General features: G+C 32.4%; 1 protein-coding gene across 2 annotated transcripts in view; it reads left to right on the top strand.

The window, feature by feature from the left end:
* Positions 1–25321, top strand: part of LOC144357838 (synapsin-2-like) — a 95145-nt gene that overhangs the window by 18617 nt on the left and 51207 nt on the right. For both annotated transcript variants that reach the window (XM_085497178.1, XM_085497179.1), the window contains exons 2-4: positions 11482–12250; positions 18122–18179; positions 21532–21623. In XM_085497178.1, coding sequence (XP_085353304.1) covers positions 12018–12250; positions 18122–18179; positions 21532–21623 — 383 coding nt within the window. In that variant the 5' untranslated portion in view covers positions 11482–12017. The remainder of the gene's footprint in view (positions 1–11481; positions 12251–18121; positions 18180–21531; positions 21624–25321) is intronic.

Raw genomic sequence — 25321 nt, 5'->3', positions numbered from 1 at the left:
GTACATTTAGTACGTGCCATTGTATAATACGCCTTACTTTCATTATGTCAATTATAGTTTTCTATGCATAGTCACATACAGCTTTTTGTAAAGATTTAAAAATCATGAATCTTAGTGGTGCTTTTTAAAACCTTTGAATTTTAATATCACGACATTAATAATTACCTTTGTGATGTAAAATTGTGTAATCATGTTACATTTATTGATTGATTGAAGCAGAAAAATAACTCAAGTATTACCTGTCCAGGCCTCATTACCTGTGAAAATGCCCAGTGCTGTAAAAACTTTAATGCTGATGTGACTGAGTACATTGAATGTACCTTTCCTATTAAATTTTCGTGATATTCAGGCTACAGTAAAACTGTAAGACTTTAGAAGCTGTATTCTACTTATTAAATTCATCTTCCATTTGGACAGCTGGAAGCTTAAAGATAATTCTTGCATTTGATCAAATTCCGAAACTAAGCAGCTGACTTCAAATCCAATTCAGAAAAGTATAATTGCACAGAAAACTACTACCGTGATCAATTTTCAATGTTCATTCCTTATTGTCTTTGAATAAACTGTGTTGTGTGCATCTTAATATACAGTAAGTAAAGACCTACCAGGGAACAGGGACTTGTGCATTCATACATTAAAATCTTGGGACTGTAAGGCTCTGAATTTTTCACTGATTGCAGGAAATATAATGCATGTACAAGTTGCTCAAATTTCAAAGATTTTTAGTGCTTTCAAATGATTGTTTCAGCTTCCCACTTAAGTTTTATTTGCTTACATTTTTGAATAATGTTCCAACACACATGGATCCACAGTGACTCATTTCTGCTACCACTAATTCAACGTGAGGATAACTCCAGAACAATCTTCAAATCTTTCCCCGCAACTCATATTCAGACCATCGAATAGTCATAAGACCCCAATGAAGCCCAGGAGTGATCTATCCCATAATGCATCATTAAGTAATGATACATGTACATAATCAGGAACTAACAACGCAATACCAATTGAATTCTTACGTTGGAAGTACTATCACTGTTAAATCATAATGCCTCCATAAAACAATTGAGAAGAAGCAATAACTCTAATTCACCCATTAATGGTCTACCATTCCACTTGTCTGATTAATTAAATTCACTTAATTAAATTAACTCCCTTGTTGAGCAGTATTTATTGTAGGTATTCCCCAGTACCTTTAATTATTTCCCCACGTAGAACCATTTTTGCATTCTGAGGTCGATATCAATAATTACCACCCAGTGAGTGTTATTGGCTAAGACTGAGGCCAATATAAAAAAAAATACCATCCCTAAGTGGTTGTGTGTTATTGGCTAAGGCTGAGGTCGATATCAAGAATTACCACCCAGTTTGTTTTATTAGCTCCGCTGTCGACGGAGCTTATCAAATGAGTGATTGTCCGTCGGTGTCCGTGTGAATGTTTTACTTTTTTTTGGACTTCTTCTTGAAAACTACAAGCCTGAATGCTTTGATCCTTGGTGTGTATGTACCTAGGGTAGACCTCTCTCAGATTTGTTCATTTCATGATGATATCTTCAATTCTCTTATTTTGGTGAATAGTTTTGTCATTTTTGGTAAAAAGTGATATTTTCGACTTCTTGTTAAAAACCAAAAGTCCAATTGCTTTGATATTACATATATAGGTACTACATGTGGACCTTTCTCAGATTTGTTCATTTTGTGATGATATCCTCAATTCTCTAATTTTGGTGAACATTTTTGTCATTTTTGGTAAAAAGTGATATTTTCGACTTCTTGTTAAAAACCAAAAGTCCAATTGCTTTGATATTACATATATAGGTACTACATGTGGACCTCTCTCAGATCTGTTCATTTCGTGATGATATCTTCAATTATCTAATTTAGATGAATATTTATGTCATTTTTGGTAAAAAAGTGATATTTTTGAATTCTTGTTGAAAACAGCAAGTCCGATTGCTATACATACTATACATATTGTTCATTTTCTAATGATATCTTCAGTTCTTTAATTGAAATGTGCCTTGCTAACGGCGGAGCTATCTCAGCCGACAGGCTGCTTGTTGACTAAGACTGAGGTCGATATCAAGAATTACCATCCCAAAGTAGGTGAGTGCATGTTATGCTGATGTTGATATCAATGATTACCACCCGGTGAGTGTTATTGACTAAGACTGAGGTCGATATCAAAAATGATCATCCCAAAGTGGTTGTGTGTTATTGGCCAAGGTCAAGGTTGATATCAATAATTACCACCCGGTGAGTTATTTGCTAAGCCTGGGGCAGAGAATTACCATCCCAAAGTGGTTGTGTGAAATTTTATTGACACAAAAGAGGTATGGTTCCTCCCATAAACAACACAACACAAACATGCAACATCAAATGGTACCCAAGTGGGTGGGTGTTAATAATGCTAAGAATAACAACCACTGGTAGATGCTAATCCTTGATATAAGCCAAAGCTGAAGTCCAGTAAGTGTTATCCCTGATAATGCTAAGAGACTGTTCATAAGATATCAGATATCGAATGTGAAAACTGACATAGCTTGTATTGGTATACAGTTCTAACTCTTCCCATCGAACATGATCTAAGTCTTCCGCACTGGCACACCATAAACCAGGTTTATAGAGCTATAACTTAATTTCAGATTAAAATTGGTCCCTGGAGCTGGCAAATACTGTAATACATGTTTAGCTGTATATTGAGCATTAACACAATTAACAGAATCTTAGTTTAGCTGAAGTGTGAACTATCGCATTATGAGAATATACTTCCTGTTGAATTAGCTACATCTTTAATTAGTGAAATAACAGATTAGCTAAATTGGCTAAAATAACATGCTAGCAAAAAAAGCAGTTACTGTAGTCTTCTGTATCAGCCATATTGTTTCATCTGCTGATTTCTATGTCGTAGCTATATTGATGGAGAAGCCACTTTCAAACAGTCATGAATTGAAAAAGGACTAATAACATATTTGCAAAGATTAATAATTACTGATCTTGTAACAACCAATCAAATTAACTGTGTTATGAAGGATAATAATCACATTTCTTGAACTCAGTATAAAACTATAAATATCACATGTGATCAGTGAGTGATCATGTTACTTCATTACTACACAATACACCTGGATATCTATCTTTACTTGTCAGCAATGTGTCACCATGCATACAGAAAACTATGCAATCATGCAGTCAATTCTTCTTTTAAGAGACATTTTTGACAGCTTGCAGCTGGCCTTATCTTCATTAAAATTCATTTGGGGCTTGGCTCATAATATTAAGGCCCAAGGAAAAAAATTCTACATTTTGAGTATCAGTCTAACAACAAATTAGGTTATCTTATATTTTTTCCCCCAATTTAAGACTTTAATGTTATTTCTTTCCCAATTTAACCATGCTTTAAACACAGACTAATGATTAGTTTGAGAAAGACCACAATTGCAAGTCAGTGTTTTTTTTCCAAACATGTTCAGATCATCAAAAGTCATTGGGTGGAATATGGCTAATTTGCATAAAAATAAAATAAAACTAATATATTATATTTTTCATTGAACCTAATAAATTTAAATTTGTATTTTCTTCATAATGTAAGCATCAAGACGACAATGTCAGAAAATGTATAGTCCAGTTATATAATTTAATGCCCTATTGGTAGCATGTCCTACATAAATAACAAGTGTGTAAATAAGTCTGATTTTAATTATCCATCATACAACAAACACAATTGTTATATTAGAGATGCACTACTAATAAAGCAATTACAGTACATGCAGTTAAGGTGTGGCCTTATGCTAGCAGTCATTTCTCAGACATTATTCACGATATGGGCTTGACATTTTAACTACATTTGTATCAAGATAATGAAGAAAAACCTTTTTAATTTTTTTTTATATTGTCATTAAAGCTGAAACAATAACATTTAAGAACAGCCATTGGGAGAATGTATAATAATTTTGAATTGTTGGTATGTATATTAGGCTTGGTGTCTGTTCTGTTTTAGAAAATATTTAATATTAAAAATATGAGAAGACTCATACGACTGATAAATATAATGGTAGTAGGAAATCTTAATCTTACCAATTTCTATTATAGATTACACTTAGAATATTAATGTTTTTAACTAGATTATAATAATGAATAATGTTATTATAATTAGTCATAATGTATATGAATATAAACTTAACTCCTGAGAGATTTTCATAATAAATAATCAATTGATCGATTTGGAGTTTAATTTGTTTTCAATTATCACAAATGTTTTAAAGGAAACTTAATATTACTTTGTCCTTATTTCAATAAAAGTGAAAGTTACTGAAATGTTCAGTTGTGATGTATGGGCGCTATTGAATCAGTCATGCACAACATCTGTCACATGTAATTACTCTCTCATTAGTACAAGCACACCTGCTGGCTTTGAGGTCATTTCCCATCATGCAACAGTTCACTATATGATCTTAAGGTGTGTATATCTTGCTATAAAAAGAACAAAAGAGTGATTTTTAAGTTGTGCTATACATTACCAAACCACACCGAATATAAACTTTCGTTTATAAAGTAATAACCAATTACGATGTGTTGATGATAAATTACTGCTACGAGACGAGTCTGTCCCATGGGAAACAGAATACATGTATGTACAAGAAACATGTAGCACTGACCTAGAGTTCACTATTGTATGGATTAGAATAAACTTTAACAATGCTTGGTTCATTATTAGCAGTTGCAGGTGAGTTAAGATGGATATAATATCTTTACTTGAAAGAAGGGTTTATTAATTAAGGCCTTTAATGCTGTTCCAAAATGTTGTCACCATAGGTCTGCAACTTGTATATAGTATATGTTCAAAGTTAGAGTTTATTAGCAAGCAAATTGAACGTAAGGTTATTCAGTTCACATGTATTAATCTGAAAGGTGCATTATTTACTTGTACATTGACTGTAAAAATGTGTCTAGAATTTGTTAGTTATTTTCAGAAATTCACAGAAAATTAGTGTTTTATTAGTGTTAGTTTTTCACATTTTGTCACTAATCCTTCAGCACAAGATGTTCTACTTGTAATGCCTTTGGGAAATCTCCAAACCGACCGTTCTAAATGTGAGCAATGAAGTTCTAAATGATACACATGAAAAACCTTTAAATCTATGTTTTAGACTTAGCTGTATAGAATCTGATCTCAACATGCCCATTTTTGGGGCAAAATTTAAGTGCCTCAGAAATTGATCAAAGCTCCAGAGGGAAAGAATCTTGTTTCATATAAGGGGATTTTGTCAATTTCATGTGTTTCTTCATTGTGTGCTACTGTGTCACAGACTAATAATAAGACATATTAATACCTACTATCGTTAATCTTTGAATAAAAAAAAATGATCAAATGAAAGTGATTTTGAAAGTTGACAATGTCAGGGAAAGGGTCACTCTTATTGATAATTAATTTTGCAAAAGGAAGCAATTGTGAATTGGAAAATGGCAAAATGATGTAGCAGTGAAATTTAACGATGTACAGTATAATTAGAATTTTTTTGATATTCTTTATTTATTGCATTGATGTCAAAATACCATTGAGGTGGTGAACAAGGCCTTTGAGGTCTCAATACAAAATTTGATTTTGTGCATTTTCAGTAAACTGGGGAATTGTATTTGCATTAAAACATTGAGAAAATGAATTATTCATGTTAAGTTTCCTGGCATGTTATTTTTATTTCAGAATAAATAATGCAACAGACATATCAAGCAAATATGCTTGATATAACTGAGGCTTAAAATCCAATATGCATTTTAAATATTAAATTTGCAATTCATTCACAAGCATAGGAAAATATACATGATAATTGATGTGTAAGATTGTATTATAGGATTACAAATTGAAGACTTGATTTTTAGCATTGTTTTTGCACTCTTGCTTCATTTTTGAAAATAACTCCCCTGTTATTGGGCCCCATCAAATAATTATCTCAAAATGAATTTCATATATTACGTTAATTCACACCACATACAATGAAATATATTAAGTGCCGGTACACTGTCAGCGGTTCTCAACTTTGTTTTGTTCAACTATATACTATATAGTATATATTGCAATTTGATTGTAAGGTTTCCTGCAGAATCCAACATGATGAATCAATTAATATACACTTCACTTCAATGCAGGTACTGTACATTAAATTGACAGTACATGCTTTCCCGTTGACTCAAATGTGATGCATGATTTAGAATAGGAACATCCAGGGTATTTTGAGGTCTAATGAAGTGACCTTTATTTGAGCTGAAATTGCTAAAAAATGTATTTTGGCTGTTTTGTATGGCATTTATTTTAACTGAATTTTGATGAGTTGAATGTAGAACACAGGGAAAAAATATGTTCACTAATTCATCCCTTCAGCGAAAATAGCAAAAATAAATTCCAATTATTAATAATAAAGTATTTTACATTCTGGAGAGCTACCTAGAAACATAACATAATACTGGAAGTGCATTAAATATTCACTGGGTTTTAGTTATTAAGTTCATTGTTATTTTTGCTGATGAGTAAAACCCGCTAAAAAATTCACATGGACTTGTAAAATTACAATAGAACTCATTATTTTGCTGGTAATTCTGCGAATTTAAAATTCAGTCAATATTCAAAATGTACAAATAGTGAAATTAAATGCCAGCAAAAATATATGGTTTTACGAGACTAAGTAACTTAATTGAAATATGTACTTTTGTACCCTTGTGCAACTATCATGTTTACCTATATTATTGCAACACTTATATCATTTAAACTTCTAAGTAAATTGGAAAGAATATGAATATATGAGTAGAGGTCGATGCGATTGTCTACTGTCTGACTGCATACTTCAGGGTATCCTTGTGATAACCTTATTTTCACTGACTTACGAAATTAAATCAGCTTTCAGCATATTCACACTTTGTGATAGAAACAAGAAGGCTAGTGTAGCTGTCTCAATCAGTGTATTCTCCACCCACACAGATTTCTCTTAATTTATTGAATAAATAGGAATAGTGAGTGGTGTTAACTAAATACACTGATGAGATTTCTTCCCCCAATGGGATTATATACAGTTGCACCAGTGAATGCAAAACTGTTTCATTTAAAAAAAAAATTGCTAGATTACATATATTTCATATATTAGCTGACAAGTATTTTTTACACTACTGTGAAATACTTTATTTTAGCTGGAATTAATTTTCGCTGAATAGACTTTTTGGGTGTTTTGTATGGAATTTATTTTCACTGATTTTGATGAGTTCAGTGTAAAATATAAGAAAAAAGGTCTATTCACTGAATTTTATTTTCACTGAATCCTTCACCAAAAAAAGTGAAAATCAATTCCAAGCGAAAATTAAGTATTCTACAGTACCGGTATATTGTATTATTTTTCAAACCACTTACATACAATTGTTATCCCTTGAGTTATCTGAGGCCTGCTGTTACCAGGAAGAGCAGCATTTGTGGTCATGTGACTGTGATTATGATATCCATCTACTGTGTCCTGGACAATTTTAGGTTGGCTGTCATTGAATGAATCTAATTATGCATAAAATCAATCAATAGTTTCACGACTTTGCTTATCAATTGAGCGCTAAATTCTTCCATTTAACGGTTCTTAGGTCTTTATGTGTAATTGTGTGTTCATAAAAGAATGATGCTAAGCTTTATGTGTGACAATTATTGCTCACATAAAGAAAAACTACCATTATCATAATTTTACTAATACTGAAGTCCAAGCCCTGGTGTATATTGTTCAATGTATTCCTAGATAAACTACATGTATATTTGTTGACTGTTATTAAGCGTACCAAAATATGTTTTCATCCTTACCTCATCAGATTTCAATGAAATTTTGTGCACTGGGTGATATGGGGATAACTGAGTGACCAAAATAGTTCTTTCTTTTAATCTATGCATATTAATCATCTAATTTGTCTAATAATATTACCTCAAATTTATATTCAATGGATGTTCTCATTAGACTATAAAAGAATTCATTAGAGACTGGGATTTATGTGATGTGTGATTTTTTAACACCACATTTTTGCAAAGTAATTAGTAAACACTGTTTTTTTATAGAAATATATTTATTATGAACTACTTGTAGCTAATATGCTAATTTAAGTTATCAAACTAATAAAAGTAAAATATTTTATTTTACCTTCAACAAGCTAATTTTCACCTTTGTAATATCTAGTAAATGAATTAATTGTATTTAGAATTCAATTTAACCCTATTAGAATAGTAGTAGTATATATTCGTCCATTACAAAATAGTCGAGCCAATATAGTTTCAAAATGTTATAGCAGATTGATGATTCTTGATAATATTGAGGTCAGTACATGGTAAAATATTTGCCATCTCTAGATTTCTCCATTTTGTAAAATCTTGATAACAAAAATTGGATTTATTGATAATCATCTAATTTGATCTTTATCTTGTGTCTTGTTGTAATGAGCTTGTTATTACCGGCTCACAATTGATGTGTATGTGTCTTCTCTGAAAGTCACAAATACTGATACTTTTTGGCGTACTGATGCTCTATAAAAATACTTTCACCTGGAACTATTTTCCTATATTTTACATCAAAAATCAGTGAAAATAAACTTCATACAAAACTGTCAAAGTGTTATTTTCAATGAAAATTAATTCCATCTAAAATAAAATATTTTACACTACTTCAATTTTTGCCATGTACTGTTTTTGAATTTTTATGATTACTGCTTTGGGGAAAATAATTGAAAAATTTTCATTTGACCTTGGTGGACTTTGTATTTTGGATTCCATCCATGCAAATCATAATGGGATATGCATATGCACATCAATTTGTTTGGTTGACGTGTGGCTGACTGTCAGCCATTTTGTCCCAAATTACATCCAAACTGTTTCTCGGGCATACCTGGACTGATTTCATTGTGCCATTGACATTGGTATTTTTTATGTAAGTCAATTGGTTCACAATTTGATGCATTATTTTTGTTATAAGTGATACACTTTCACAGATTTGTTTAATTTTGGTACAAACACAAGTCTTAATTGGTTGCATGAATTGGTTTAGTTTTTTAAATAGTGAAATTACATACATACTGTGCCAAGTAAATTTGTCTTTCTCCCATTCTGCCCAATCACTGTCAAAATTCAGTAGCACGTACACCTCCCTAAACTGCCAGTCAGTTGATAAATATTAATTAGTGAGTGCATTTTTGTACCCTATTTGCATTTTAATTGTGAATCAATCCTTTTATGGGCATGCCGGTAATGACTTCCCTGTTTAGGTCATAAGAGATTATTTTTAAAAAAGTACCAACATAGACTCTGTCATTTTCAATGACTTGATAGTGAATTAATTGTACTTTCAGAGAGTACCAGAATGTGTGATCTTTCGGAGATCATGCATGAGTACTATTGCCCACTCTGTCTGTATGGCATTGCGTTTCTTCCCAATAATCAAACACAGGTAGAGATGTCACTTCATTCTCAATTTAAAGGTTAACATGGTAGTGCTTAATTGGCATCACATCTCATGGGATTTAATTATTATCTATGAGTGTTCAATAGTTACAGTGTATGTGAACTGTGTGAAAATGTGACTGATCAGTTTATTCAATGTCTATAATATAAATGGTGCAACAGTAATGTAATATTGTGCCAGACTGATTTATCACTGAGTAAAGGATTCAAATCACAAAAAATTTGTGTCTCTTACTTTTAAATCACAAATTTTGATTAGCTCCACTGTCGACTTTGTCGAGCGGAGCTTATCATATGAGTGATTGTCCGTCGTCATCTGTGGCAATGTTTTACTTTTTCGACTTGAAAACTACTAGCCTGAATGCTTTGATACTTGGTGTATATGTACCTTGGGTAGACCTCTCTTAGGTTTGTTCATTTCATGTTGATATCTTCAATTCTCTAATTTTGGTGTTTTGTTAAAAACCTCAAGTCCAATTGCTTTGATATTATATAAGTACTACATGTGGACTCTCTTTCAGATTTGTTAATTTCGTGGTGATATTTTCAATTAGCTAATTTTGATGACTATTTTTGTCATTGTTGGTGAAAAGTGATATTTTTGACTTCTTGTTGAAAACAGCAAGTCCCATTGCTTTGATACTATACATATTGTTTATTTTCTAATGATATCTTCTGTTCTTTAATTGAAATGTGCCTTGCTAACAGCGGAGCTATCTCAGCCGACCTGCTGCTTGTTTTGAATATACATTCTGCAAATATCAGATACTGTTTTCATATTTGTTTATTTAATATTTATAATTAATGCAAATTAATTATCCTCATTGAGACATGTTCTTGAAAATTATTATTATAGTTTTTTGGTATTCAATGTTGAGATACAACCTTGGCATTTACATTAAATAATTGATTAAATAGCAAAGAGGTCAGTAAGTTATTATGAATGGAACATTTCATATTAACTCCATTAAAGAAAATATTGATTGCTATTTTCAGCAAGTCAGAATATATTATCATAAAGGTATTGAAAATTTAAATATTAAAATGCACTAATAATGTTCATTATTTCATATTCTATTGCCAAAATCTCTAATCAGAATTGGATGGAACAGTCAAACAGAAGTAATATAGACAGCAGTAAATGCACTCTGCTTAACAATTTGTTTTGCCTAAGGTCTGCAAAACACATATTTACTGTTGAAGCTCATTATAATACGTCTGATTTATTTTCTGATATGATCCAGGTTTTTGAATAGTTCAATTTATGAAAGATAATCACTTCATTATTTCAGTGCTTTATTGCATCTCAATATGAATAAATTGAATTTTTATTTCTAAGGGATTAGAGAAATACTTCACTCCAGATGCTACTAGATTATTCTTACTTCTGAATCACTTTGGAGACTGTCAGTATGAATTTGAAATTCTTGTGATATTTATATATCATAATAGTCATTAATATTTCAATATACAGTATACTTTATATTCAGATATATGAAGGATATATTTTTTATTACTGATAATAATAGAATGCCATGTCCTCGACTTGAGGTTTGTGGGATATGGAAATTATTTTCATGAGTGATTTGGATATCCTGCAGCAATATTTTCACAAACAGAGTGAGTGAAAATACAGCATGTATGCATCACATTACATATCTAATAGTATGACAGATAGTATATTTGTTAGTATTTTCACAAGTTATGCTGTACATGTAAGTGTAAAAAGTGAAAATAAAGCAATGGATTCACTGCAACACTTTCAAAATATAATTTTTTAGTGAGTATCTTTGAGTATTTTTAAATTATTAATGTTTGAGAAGATTACAGTGTATGTGAGGCGTGATAAATTTGGAATGGTACAAATGCTATATTCTATCCTAAGGTTTATTTTATCTAGTTGTCTGAATTGTGACACCTTTGATAATCACTTCAAGTAAATCATTCCAGAAATACCATAAAAAAATATATTTTGTCTTTTTCACATACTCACTCACAAACATTTCTTTTTTTTCCAGACAAATGAAGTGTGTATGCTAGAAGATTGGATTCTTATCTGAGTGATTCTAGGAATATTAATACCTAATGGAAACAATAGATTTTGTGTGATTCTACAGTATATAGAAGATTCAACAATAATTATTCAGCCAATCATCAGGGACCTAATTTACGCTTGGATGTACTGGTTTGCAGATAAAACTGAAGTTGCGATACGATATAATCCTATATTTTTTTCATAGTAAGGTGATATTATTTTATAGTTGCGAATAAATATTTGAACTCTATTGCACCTGCTGTCGAGAGAGCTGGTTTTCTTATTTTTATGTGGCTTTGTGACAGTTGATTTATACTCAGTAACCACAAGAACTTCAGCAATAATTTGATCCGTAGACAGTTTGTCTGCCGAGTGTAGTCTTATTCCGTACTTGCTATTACATATTGGCCAGCTGTCAAAGAGGATATTACAATTGCGGGTCTACCTCGTATAGTGAAATTCAATTCAACGCTGGCTTCTTATTGAACTAAAATCACCCGCTTTAATTCAACCTCAAAAATGAATTTTTTGAGGCGTCGTTTTTCTGACCCTAATGCTGCAGCAAACATTCCGAATGGGTACCTGCAAGGTATTGGTGTGGATGACAACAGAGAAAGAGTTTTGCAGGCTGCTGGAGCCTCACCACAGACAATACGAAGGGACTTAGGTTTTTTAAGTTCATTAACTGGGAGAACAGAACCTAAAGGCAAAACAAAGACCCTTCTGGTTATAGATGACCCACATACAGACTGGTAAGTAAAGCCACTGTCAAATTTATTATTTTTGATGTTTGTATTATTCAAAAAGAATCATATGTACTACATGGCTATGAGAAATTAGATTATTCTTTATGCGTTACTAATAATCAAATAGCATTGTTTGATATATTCAGTCTAAGCTGACATACTAGTACCACTTTCTCATCATATTCAGTCTAAGCTGATATACTAGTACCACTTTCTCATCATATTCAGTCTAAGCTGACATACTAGTACCACTTTCTCATCATATTCAGTCTAAGCTGACATACTAGTACCACTTTCTCATCATATTCAGTCTAAGCTGACATACTAGTACCACTTTCTCATCATATTCAGTCTAAGCTGACATACTAGTACCACTTTCTCATCATATTCAGTCTAAGCTGACATACTAGTACCACTTTCTCATCATATTCAGTCTAAGCTGACATACTAGTACCACTTTCTCATCATATTCAGTCTAAGCTGACATACTAGTACCACTTTCTCATCATATTCAGTCTAAGCTGACATACTAGTACCACTTTCTCATCATATTCAGTCTAAGCTGATATACTAGTACCACTTTCTCATCATATTCAGTCTAAGCTGACATACTAGTACCACTTTCTCATCATATTCAGTCTAAGCTGACATACTAGTACCACTTTCTCATCATATTCAGTCTAAGCTGACATACTAGTACCACTTTCTCATCATATTCAGTCTAAGCTGATATACTAGTACCACTTTCTCATCATATTCAGTCTAAGCTGACATACTAGTACCACTTTCTCATCATATTCAGTCTAAGCTGACATACTAGTACCACTTTCTCATCATATTCAGTCCAAGCTGATATACTAGTACCACTTTCTCATCATATTCAGTCTAAGCTGATATACTAGTACCACTTTCTCATCATATTCAGTCTAAGCTGACATACTAGTACCACTTTCTCATCATATTCAGTCTAAGCTGACATACTAGTACCATTTTCTCATCATATTCAGTCTAAGCTGATATACTAGTACCACTTTCTCATCATATTCAGTCTAAGCTGACATACTAGTACCATTTTCTCATCATATTCAGTCTAAGCTGATATACTAGTACCACTTTCTCATCATATTCAGTCCAAGCTGATATACTAGTACCACTTTCTTATCATATTCAGTCTAAGCTGACTTACTAGTACCACTTTCTCATCATATTCAGTCTAAGCTGACATACTAGTACCACTTTCTCATCATATTCAGTCTAAGCTGACATACTAGTACCACTTTCTCATCATATTCAGACTAAGCTGACATACTAGTACCACTTTCTCATCATATTCAGTCTAAGCTGATATACTAGTACCACTTTCTCATCATATTCAGTCTAAGCTGATATACTAGTCCCACTTTCTCATCATATTCAGTCTAAGCTGATATACTAGTACCACTTTCTCATCATATTCAGTCTAAGCTGACATACTAATACCACTTTCTCATCATATTCAGTCTAAGCTGACATACTAGTACCACTTTCTCATCATATTCAATCTAAGCTGATATACTAGTACCACTTTCTCATCATATTCAGTCTAAGCTGATATACTAGTACCACTTTCTCATCATATTCAGTCTAAGCTGATATACTAGTCCCACTTTCTCATCATATTCAGTCTAAGCTGATATACTAGTACCACTTTCTCATCATATTCAGTCTAAGCTGACATACTAGTCCCACTTTCTCATCATATTCAGTCTAAGCTGATATACTAGTACCACTTTCTCATCATATTCAGTCTAAGCTGATATACTAGTACCACTTTCTCATCATATTCAGTCTAAGCTGATATACTAGTACCACTTTCTCATCATATTCAGTCTAAGCTGACATACTAGTACCACTTTCTCATCATATTCAGTCTAAGCTGACATACTAGTACCACTTTCTCATCATATTCAGTCTAAGCTGATATACTAGTACCACTTTCTCATCATATTCAGTCTAAGCTGATATACTAGTACCACTTTCTCATCATATTCAGTCTAAGCTGATATACTAGTACCACTTTCTCATCATATTCAGTCTAAGCTGACATACTAGTACCACTTTCTCATCATATTCAGTCTAAGCTGATATACTAGTACCACTTTCTCATCATATTCAGTCTAAGCTGATATACTAGTACCACTTTCTCATCATATTCAGTCTAAGCTGATATACTAGTACCACTTTCTCTTCATATTCAGTCTAAGCTGACATACTAGTACCACTTTCTCATCATATTCAGTCTAAGCTGACATACTAGTACCACTTTCTCATCATATTCAGTCTAAGCTGACATACTAGTACCACTTAATTTCTCATCATATTCAGACTAAGCTGACATACTAGTACCACTTAATTTCTCATCATATTCAGACCAAGCTGACATACTAGTACCACTTTCTCATCATATTCAGTCTAAGCTGATATACTAGTACCACTTTCTCATCATATTCAGTCTAAGCTGATATACTAGTACCACTTTCTCATCATATTCAGTCTAAGCTGATATACTAGTACCACTTTCTCATCATATTCAGTCTAAGCTGATATACTAGTACCACTTTCTCATCATATTCAGTCTAAGCTGATATACTAGTACCACTTTCTCATCATATTCAGCCTATAAGCCGATACACAATGTATACCACTTCTTCAATTTCAACTGGTTATATGATTCTTCTAAAACTGTAAATATTTAATGATGTCAGCATCCATCATTCCAGGTCATTTCTTTCTGAATTCCTGTTTTTTTTAATACATTAGTCTTTTTGGAAGATAGAAAAAAGAATAACAGAGCTACATGTAAACACTAAATGAATCATTGAGTATATATAGTTATGGTTCCATTTCATGTACAGAGTTTGGTTTTGATTGACATTGTATGTGCATGCATGAAATGAAGGTGGAAATTACATTGCAGTCAGTTGTAATTTACCTCACACATTGGAATTGAAGCCCATTCATGAATAAACAATTCTCCCTTTCACATGTTGTAGGCACGTTTTGCAATTCTGCATTTTCTTTGATCTGCCGACAAAATGCTAGAAGCCATGAGTGTGTATATTCCACAGTGACTAATTACACATTAGTGAAATGACCCATATAATCCTTTATCTGGCAAATAATCCCTGCTATATATGCAAAATGATTCATGACTGGTATATATATATTTGTATTGTAATTAGTGCCAGAGCAATTATTAAACTAAATCATTCAATGTACATGCATGTATGGTGAATAAAGGAATTCTCATTAGTGACATTTGCAGTGTTCTCATCAAGAAGTAATTATGTTAGGAAGAATTGTCCACAGGTTTAGACAGTATGAGACTATTGCCAGGCAATGTGTGACTTAATTGCGGCTGAAACATGACGAATTATCTAATATACAATTTCAGGATTATCTGTTGTAATATGACCTAGTAACACTTGCTCAATGTGGAAACAGGTTTGTTTAAGGTAGCAAGAGAGGAAAAAGAAAAACAAGGCATTTTTTTTTAAACGTCTGTTATTGACAGTTTATTCATCGTTGGTATCTGGTGTGTAATTTCAGTTCATTTTCCAAAACACAGTTGTGGATAAATATTCATCCGCACATTTTCATTACCAGATTAAGTGATGTATTATAATACAGTTGATTAGATTTGCTTATTGATTGAAGCTGTTTCAACATAAGAAAGGGTCTTGAATAAATTAGTTGTGTGATACGCTATCTTCTTCAAGTTACCACTCACTCTCACTGAAATGTTCTTAGTTTTGTCACTTTCTGGGTAACAGTTCACCACTTTGTCTCAGAATAGCAGTCCTATTAGATCAAATACTTGTATTTATAAAAGTATGATAAAAAAGGTGTACATTTGATAAGCTGTTTATTTGCTGCCAATTAAGTATAGGGAAATGTTTAAAATTGTATCACAACTACTTCATCTAATGTCATTCTGCTACACTTTTCTTCAAAATTACACCATCTATTCACACGAAAATGGACTAAAAAATTATGTATCATAGACATGGCTGTGCACCAGTGACTTTAAGTTATGACCACAAGATGACAAATCTGTTCATGAAATTTAGTTTCTCATGTTTGACGAGCTTGATCTCCAGAAATAAGATGAACAAAACAATTCCAAGACCAGAGATTATTGTCAACAGTAAGAAATGAACAACAAGAAACGGCCAATCCTGCAAACAAAAACAATGTTATCAAGGTTCATGGGAATCTTTATTATTACATCATCTTTTGAATTCATCAAGAAATTTAATTTCTGGAGATCATTCTGTGTTTCTTGTGGAAATGTAATGTCTTGTATGATTTGTTGGCATATTAATTTATATTGAAGCATATCATAACAAAGTGCAGTTCATCTTCATTTCATTCTGTGTACATGCATTGTCTGCAAATTCTTAAGCAAGCATTAACATAAAAAGTATATTATCCCATTTTTCCATATTCCATTTTTCTGGAATCCTATTGTCATAGTTGCTCCTTCCATGATGCTTTAGTAACTGGCGGAGAATGCCCTTATCGCAATTGCACTTTTTCACTAGTTACGGACTGTGTTCTCACTATCCGCACATTTTCACAAGCACAAATACCTCTCAATAGACTCTATATAGTGAGTTTTAACATGATTATGAAGCTTAATGCCACTTTAATAGAATTTTAAACTTCATTTTACACTTGTAAATTAACACTCTGTATTTCCTTACAATTTTGTGAGACAGTTTGTCTCATCAAAGTGAAATGTCTCAGTGGAGCAAAAAGCACTGTCTTTTGTAGGACTACAAATGCTCTTTATCAACAATTGACTCAAACTGACATCTGAATTGTAATTAGTTCCCATGGGGAACACGCATAATCTGGTATAACTTCAGAAAGATGAGTGTGTTTCCAGTTTGTCATGATGTTAATGTGACGTACAATGGTACTTTGAGTCTGTCAATCATTCTGCCATCCCTTGGATAAGGGTACTAGCTTGGTTTACTTTTTTATGTGTCTGTGCTAAAGTGGGGGGAGTCGTCACCTGTGCATGTGTCAGATGGCCATAGCGTGTCATTATTTACAAACAAGCGTGAGCCTTTGCGTTTTTAGCGTGTGTTGTTATCGTCGCTTGGGACTCAGTTCTCGCGCATGCGCAGGTGATGACCCTCCCGCTTTAATATTTAGTGTGAGCATAGACCTTCTCTTTCTAAGGTCTATGGTGTGAGGTACACTGCTTCTTTTGGCTCTCATTATTTTGTTAAATTTTGAATGATAAGTACTAATAATATTTTAAATTAATGTGCACATTGATTTTACTCCTTGATTACTTTCGCTATGCATGTTCACATTAGGAATCTTTTACTTGCTGGAAAAACTTGATCTTGAAACTTGAACTTAATACTTGAACATATGACATGCTCATCAAGGGAGATGATAATATTTTCTTTCAAGTTGATAGCTCACAGGAAATCAAAAAACATGTGTATCAAGCAATATGAATTGAACACAGTGTTTTCTTATTTCTTATTGAAATGCTATATCCATGTACCGGTATATCAGCATGAAATAATAGCTGTTTTGCAAAATTGTCATCGCCGTTCTTGCATGAATATAATAATGAATAATTAATACCATAACAGGAAATACACTAGCATTAGAAATGTGTGCAGAATATTCATCTTCCATATTTGGGTCAAAGTACAGATAAACAACTGTTGTAATCCCTCTCAAACATGAAGGATCAACAATACTCGACACAACCTGAGATATTGTACCATGTATGTAGCTTTTATTTTTATTATGTTTAATTCTGAATACCTCAGTTTTGAGTATACTTTATATATTCTCATTTTGTTTCAGGTCAAAATATTTTAGAGGTAAAAAAATACATGGAGAATATGACATAAGAGTTGAACAGGTAAATAATATTCTTTTTAGTACTTGTTATTTATTGTATTCACCTCTGTATATCAAACTTCACACATACATCATATTCATCCAATTCAAAATAACCAATTGGTGGCCATTTTGTTCTAATGAATGCTGTTCTTGAGCCATATCTTGAACAATCATATTTAAATTTCACATACATGTCAAACATTGTATCACTTATTGACATTTATTTGTTTGAAGTTCTGATTCAAAATGGCTGACTGGCATTGTTGTAGTAGAAATGCACCAAGATCATGGCTTTGTGAAATTAGATTTCAGACTATTAATGGGTCGCTATTGTTTAATTGTGGTAATACATGTAACTATAAGATTTGTCAGAGCTTTCAATTTGACTCTTGTTTTGAATTATTGCATTCAGCTCTTGGTGATGTGTATCTTGGGACAAACGTTTGCATGTACTTCTATACAAACTTACATTGAAAGCAGTCACTGCAGTGTGTAATGCAATTATTAAGGTTTCCATTATTGAATTGATACTAAAAAGCAATTAACATATTTCTATGGCATGAATTCTCATGCATAATTGTGTATTACATTGTACATGTTCATGTAATCTGATTACTTCATGTAATTGTGTGAATTGCATGCACCTTTTATGTTATTTACATGTATGTGCGTCAATTCCTGTAACAGTTTGAGCTGAATTCAAATTTTGTATTACTGAGCATTTTACTGAGCAGATGTGCAGTGCATTGTGGGAGTATAAAGTCTGACTTTTTCAGCACATGTTAATGAACAAAATGTTGGTACTATGAAAAATTATGGAGCCATTTGAACTCGTCCTTCTTGAAAAGTTTACCCCAGTATATTTTTCATTTTTTATGTACTATGAATACTAGTTCCTAATAATGAAATAACGATATAGAGAAAATAATTACATTTTTCTATGGCATAGCATTCTGATGAAATATTATTAAAGAACAGATTTACAACAATGTATTAATGGTAATAAAACTAGGTCATCCTGAGCTGTGAACCATCTCATCATGCCTTACAAGTATACGCCCTCTATAGTTCATTTTAGAATATTTTTGATGATGATGATGCAAGTTCTATTGGAGATTATGAACAGGAAGTGAACAGACTAGTTCATGTAATGTCAAATTTCATAGCAACACTTCTTGCCCTATTAGAGATTTACCTTAAAAATAATTCCCTGTGCCTGGCTACTGTAAAACCTTTTATTTTCACTGGCATTTAATTTCACTATATTTGTATATTGAACGTATTCACTTATTAAATTTGCCGGTTTGCCAAGGAAACAATTTATATTATTGTAATTCTACATAAGTTTATGTAGATATAATTTTTTTCAGTTAATTTTACTTTGTAGCAAAATAGAAAAATAAAACCAAAGTGAATAATTAAATGAGTATTCAATCATTGAATATGGTTACAAAAAAAAATTATTAACCATGGTTTTAAAAAATATAATGGAGAACAGGAACTCAGTTGACCAATTGTCAATTAAAATTTCTGCTGAAGTATGGATTAACGCTATGAGAAATTCAAAATGTCAATATTTCTATGGAAACGAAGATGAATAGCACCTCTATTTATTTGCCTGTTTAACTTGACAGAAACTCAGCAAATTCATTTAGCTGTAGTTCTTTAAATTTTCTGCATTTTTGTTAGCTTTTGGAAGAAGAGTGTTACTGAAATGAACAAATGTTATTGACTCTTGAACATCAACCCTTTTTTATTTGTATTTAATTTAATAAAATATATAGCTACAATGAAAGCATATTGATTGTGGTCGCTGATCTAAGAACTAAAAAAATTCATTATAAGTTTCAGCAGTCAATATTCACCCACCCCCTAATAAAACCTAAAACATAAAACCTACCCCCAGTTATAAAAACTTGTTAAGTTGTTTTGCGCACGTTAGCAATAATAGTAATATTTATTTTAACCTTGCACTGTATACATGTAAACCTGATAGTATCTATTCTATTCTATTCTATTCTACTCTACTCTACTCTACTCTACTCTACTCTACTCTACTCTACTCTACTCTACTCTACTCTACTCTACTCTACTCTACTCTACTCTACTCTACTCTACTCTACTCTACTCTACTCTACTCTACTCTACTCTACTCTACTCTACTCTACTCTACCCTACCCTACCCTACCCTACCCTACCCTACCCTACCCTACCCTACCCTACCCTACCCTACCCTACCCTACCCTACCCTACCCTACCCTACCCTACCCTACCCTACCCTACCCTACCCTATTCTATTCTATTCTATTCTATTCTATTCTATTCTATTCTATTCTATTCTATTCTATTCTATTCTATATCACATGACACACCGTTACGACTACTGGCCTTTAATAAGCTTAGCGGAATGTCAGATTTTGGAAAAAGAAACGGTAGATACTTTTACAAATCACTCCTGAAAATAGTCATCTATTTTCTTGGCTTTACAAAAAAAATAGGTTTCACCACCCTCTCCAATGCTTATTCACCTTGTATTACAAGGACTGTTTTGGGAATAAAACATCTGAGATGCATTGCTTTTTAACGCATAAAATCAATCACAGAGTAGTTCAACAAGTTCAGCACCAAAAAGATAAGATCATTCCTAATACTTAAAGATAATTTTTCAATCACTAGAGGTAATATTTACTGTTAAAATGAAGGCTATTCATACTAATGCCTTGAATATGTAATGAATGAATAAGTGAATGATGGGTGAGCAGATGTGGTATTGGGCGTGTTGTGTGAAGTGATAGATATGGGATGGTAAACATGTACGGAGCTTTTAAATGGATTAGTGGATGGATGAAAATAATGATTGAACGAATAAGAAATAGATAGATGGATGTATAAATAGATGGTAGAATTAATGGATGGGTGGACGAGGAGTCATTGAAAAAATAATGAATGAATGAATGAATGAATGAATGAATGGAGGATTGGGTAGATGGAGGAATGATTGAACAAACAAGGAATGAATGAGTGAATGGAGGATGAATAGATGGAGAAATGATAGAAAGATAGGGATGAATGGATGGATAGATGGAGGAATAGTTGAGTAAATAGAGGAATGAATGAATGAGTGGGTTGACGTGATAATGGGTGTGTGGTTGGATGGATATGGGGAGGAAAGAATGCGTTGGTTATTGTGTATGGATGAATGGATGGGAGAATTTTATTCATTATAATCAAATACATTCATATTGATGTTTTTTTAATTAGAATACACTGTATTGCCTTATCATTAGAATTGTACAGTACATTACAACTATTTACACAAATTTCATGTGTCCTATATAATAGTTGATTTTGTTCATTTTGTATGCCAACAGTGTGAGTTTTCTGAACTGAATCTAGCCTCGTATTCTGATGGTGGAACAATGGTTGACATGCAACTCTACAGACAAGGCACTAAAATTGTTAGGTAAGATACATTATATCTCATCACTGTATAACTGTAATATAAAGTCATGTTATCTTGATCCTTCTGAGTGATTGTCTCCATCCAGCCTTGGTATAGCTGATAGAAAGTAATGAGCATTTTGTTCATTTGTGTGTGGAATAAATAGTAATAATACTGTATATCTTAATACCACCTTTGCAACATATTTTTACTTGTGCATTCATTAAATGTTACCTTGAATGATTACCCATTGGCTGCACTTCTTCCTTGAATTTACCATTTAAAATGCACAAATTTAGTTTCTCTTATTTTTTTAATAACAACTAATAAAAAAAACAAATAATAATTTTTGCTCTAGATTTGATGAGCTATTTTTTTACCCCTCTCCCTTTTCAACCGTGACTTATCAGCCACGTGAGATCATTATTATTATTGCCTCATTTTAGCAAGGGCATAGGAACTAGAGTTATTCGGTGAGTTTGTTGGTTTTCAGCTAGGTGTGCACAACCTTTTATCACTATATCATCTCATTTTTTGAACCCACTTCTTTCCACAACTTATTTATTGCAGCTTTTTAATAACATTATTTCATTGCCTGGTTTTTCAGCTATAGCTGTTTATTTGTTTAACACTATTAAATAACACACACAGTAAAACTAACGGTTCTTAAAATAGGATGTGTTGCACTACGTTTTAACATTTGATTTGATTGTCTTTATAGTGTACAAGCTTATTTGGGCAATGTTAGCTAACTTCATATTAAACAGAAGTAGATACAGTTTTAGAATAAATACCTTTTAAGCTTGAACTACACATCATTTCAATTCTTGATGGCAGTTCTTGTTACAAATTGTTGGAATTAGGCTTTTATAATCTAAACATTGAAAACAGTGAAATTAGGCTGCCCATCTGAACCTTAATGGCTACAGTTAGTACGATAAAATGAATGTGTTTTTTAATCAATCATGTTGCACAAAGGATGCATCTCATACCGACTTGAATGATTGAAAAATACACAATAAAGATCAGAATTCAGTGTGCCTTATATACTGATTTGGAAGAATACGTAAGCATCAGAATTCAGTGTACCTCATTCGCAGATTTAGATGATTGAGGAATACTTAAGAATCAGAATTCAGTGTACCTCGTTTTCTGATTTAGATGATTGAGGAATACGTAAGAATCAGAATTCAGTGTACCTCGTTTTCTGATTAAGATGATTGAGGAATACATAAGAATCCGAATTCAGTGTACCTCGTTTTCTGATTTGGATGATTGAGGAATACGTAAGAATCTGAATTCAGTGTACCTCGTTTTCTGATTTAGATGATTGAGGAATACGTAAGAATCAGAATCCAGTGTACCTCGTTTTCTGATTTAGATGATTGAGAAATACGTAAGAATCCGAATTCAGTGTACCTCGTTTTCTGATTTAGATGATTGAGGAATACATAAGAATCCCAATTCAGTGTACCTCGTTTTCTGATTTAGATGATTGAGGAATACATAAGAATCCGAATTCAGTGTACCTCGTTTTCTGATTTAGATGATTGAGGAATACGTAAGAATCAGAATCCAGTGTACCTCGTTTTCTGATTTAGATGATTGAGAAATACGTAAGAATCCGAATTCAGTGTACCTCGTTTTCTGATTTAGATGATTGAGGAATACGTAAGAATCCGAATTCAGTGTACCTCGTTTTCTGATTTGGATGATTGAGGAATACGTAAGAATCAGAATTCAATGTACCTCGTTTTCTGATTTAGATGATTGAGGAATACATAAGAATCAGAATTCAATGTACCTCGTTTTCTGATTTAGATGATTGAGGAATACATAAGAATCCGAATTCAGTGTACCTCGTTTTCTGATTTGGATGATTGAGGAATACGTAAGAATCAGAATTCAGTGTACCTCGTTTTCTGATTTAGATGATTGAGGAATACATAAGAATCAGAATTCAATGTACCTCGTTTTCTGATTTAGATGATTGAGGAATACATAAGAATTCGAATTCAGTGTACCTCGTTTTCTGATTTGGATGATTGAGGAATACGTAAGAATCAGAATTCAGTGTACCTCGTTTTCTGATTTAGATGATTGAGGAATAAGTAAGAATCAGAATTCAGTGTACCTCGTTTTCTGATTTAGATGGTTGAGGAATACGTAAGAATCAGAATCCAGTGTACCTCGTTTTCTGATTTAGATGATTGAGGAATACATAATACACTATTATCCAATTTAGTATACAAGGTACACTGGATTGGATGATTGAGGAATACTTAATAAGAATCGGAATTCAGCGTACATCATATACTAAATTTGGATGATTGAGGAATACTTAATAAGAATCAGAATTCAGCGTATTTCATATACTAAATTTGGATGGTTGAGGAATAGGCAATAAAAACTCACTTGTGGCATTGATCTATCTACTGTGGTCATTACACAGACTAGTACAGAGTTTCATTTACAAGAACAACCTCTTATCAAATTGTGAAAATTTGTAGCAACAATATTTTTGGTATATGTGCATTCTGATACTGCCATATGATGGCCACTCATCAAAACAAGTGGAGGTCTCATGTTAAATTATTTTCAAATTGGTTCTGTTAAGAAATTGTTTCAGCGAGGTGCATCTTTTTGACTGATAAGTAGACATAATGTTTCTGGATTCTATACACTTCAAACTACTTGTTGTTGGCTTTTGCATGCTGACAATGTTTGTATCTTTCATCCAACTACTACATCTAAGCAATAAATGCTTGCTGAATTTGCACACTTAATCTTTAAAACCTTCTGTAGACTACCTCATATTTGCAGGACATGGCGTGTCTCTTTCTAGTCTCTAAAATTATAAAATGATTTTCTTTTTAACTAGCCTTTTCATTCCTTCTCACTTAATAGTCTTAATTCTCTTTCTGGGCTGGTTTACCATATAGAAATAGGCAATTCATAAATAGATCATATATCTTCCACCTTTACAATTATTATAGTATGCCTATTATCATTCCAGTGTCTATTACCTTGTGACTCTAATGTATTGATTATCATATATGACTGCTACTACCATGTTTATTGAATGATGTACTGCATTGCATAAAAGATGACTTCTCCCACTTTTGTTGATCTTTCTAATAATCTAAAATTAGTCACACTTCAATAATGCAAATGCAATATATACATTGTATCGATAACAATAAAAAGATTAAAATAGCCTGAGTTTTATGAGCCTTTGAAGTGATGCAAGTTGTATTTATGAATTTATAATTGGGCAAATGAAAACAATAATTATTCATCAAAATGTGACTTCCATTTTCTGAGAGTTTTGCCTCCGTTACCAATGCTTTGTCAGTACAGTAGCCAGTGTGGTTTGAATCCATGTTTAGCCAATTTAAATGTATGTGCATTATTTCATCATAAATGCATAATTCCAAAGCTTAAACAAGAAAGTGCCAAAAGTATTCATCAGGCAACTTGGCAAAAACCTGTTCCTAAAATACTCTGACAATCATAAGTGCCATTATCTTTTTTGTTGGCAAATTACAGCTCCCTATTATGCATAATTATTCCACTCCAGCTTGTATAGAAATTTATTGAATTTAACTTTTGATTATGCCTTTCTGACTGACATCATATGAATAATGGGCCTTGTTGCCAATCTGTCTTGTTATTGTTATCTGAGATTTCAGTTGTTAGGAAATCTAGAACAGTAATTT

The sequence above is a fragment of the Saccoglossus kowalevskii genome, chromosome 3 (assembly GCF_978046115.1).
Source record: "Saccoglossus kowalevskii chromosome 3, keSacKowa6.1, whole genome shotgun sequence".
NCBI classification, from domain to species: Eukaryota; Metazoa; Hemichordata; class Enteropneusta; family Harrimaniidae; genus Saccoglossus; species Saccoglossus kowalevskii.
Note: the sequence above shows the minus strand (reverse complement) of the source record. Positions and strands in the feature narration are given on the sequence as shown.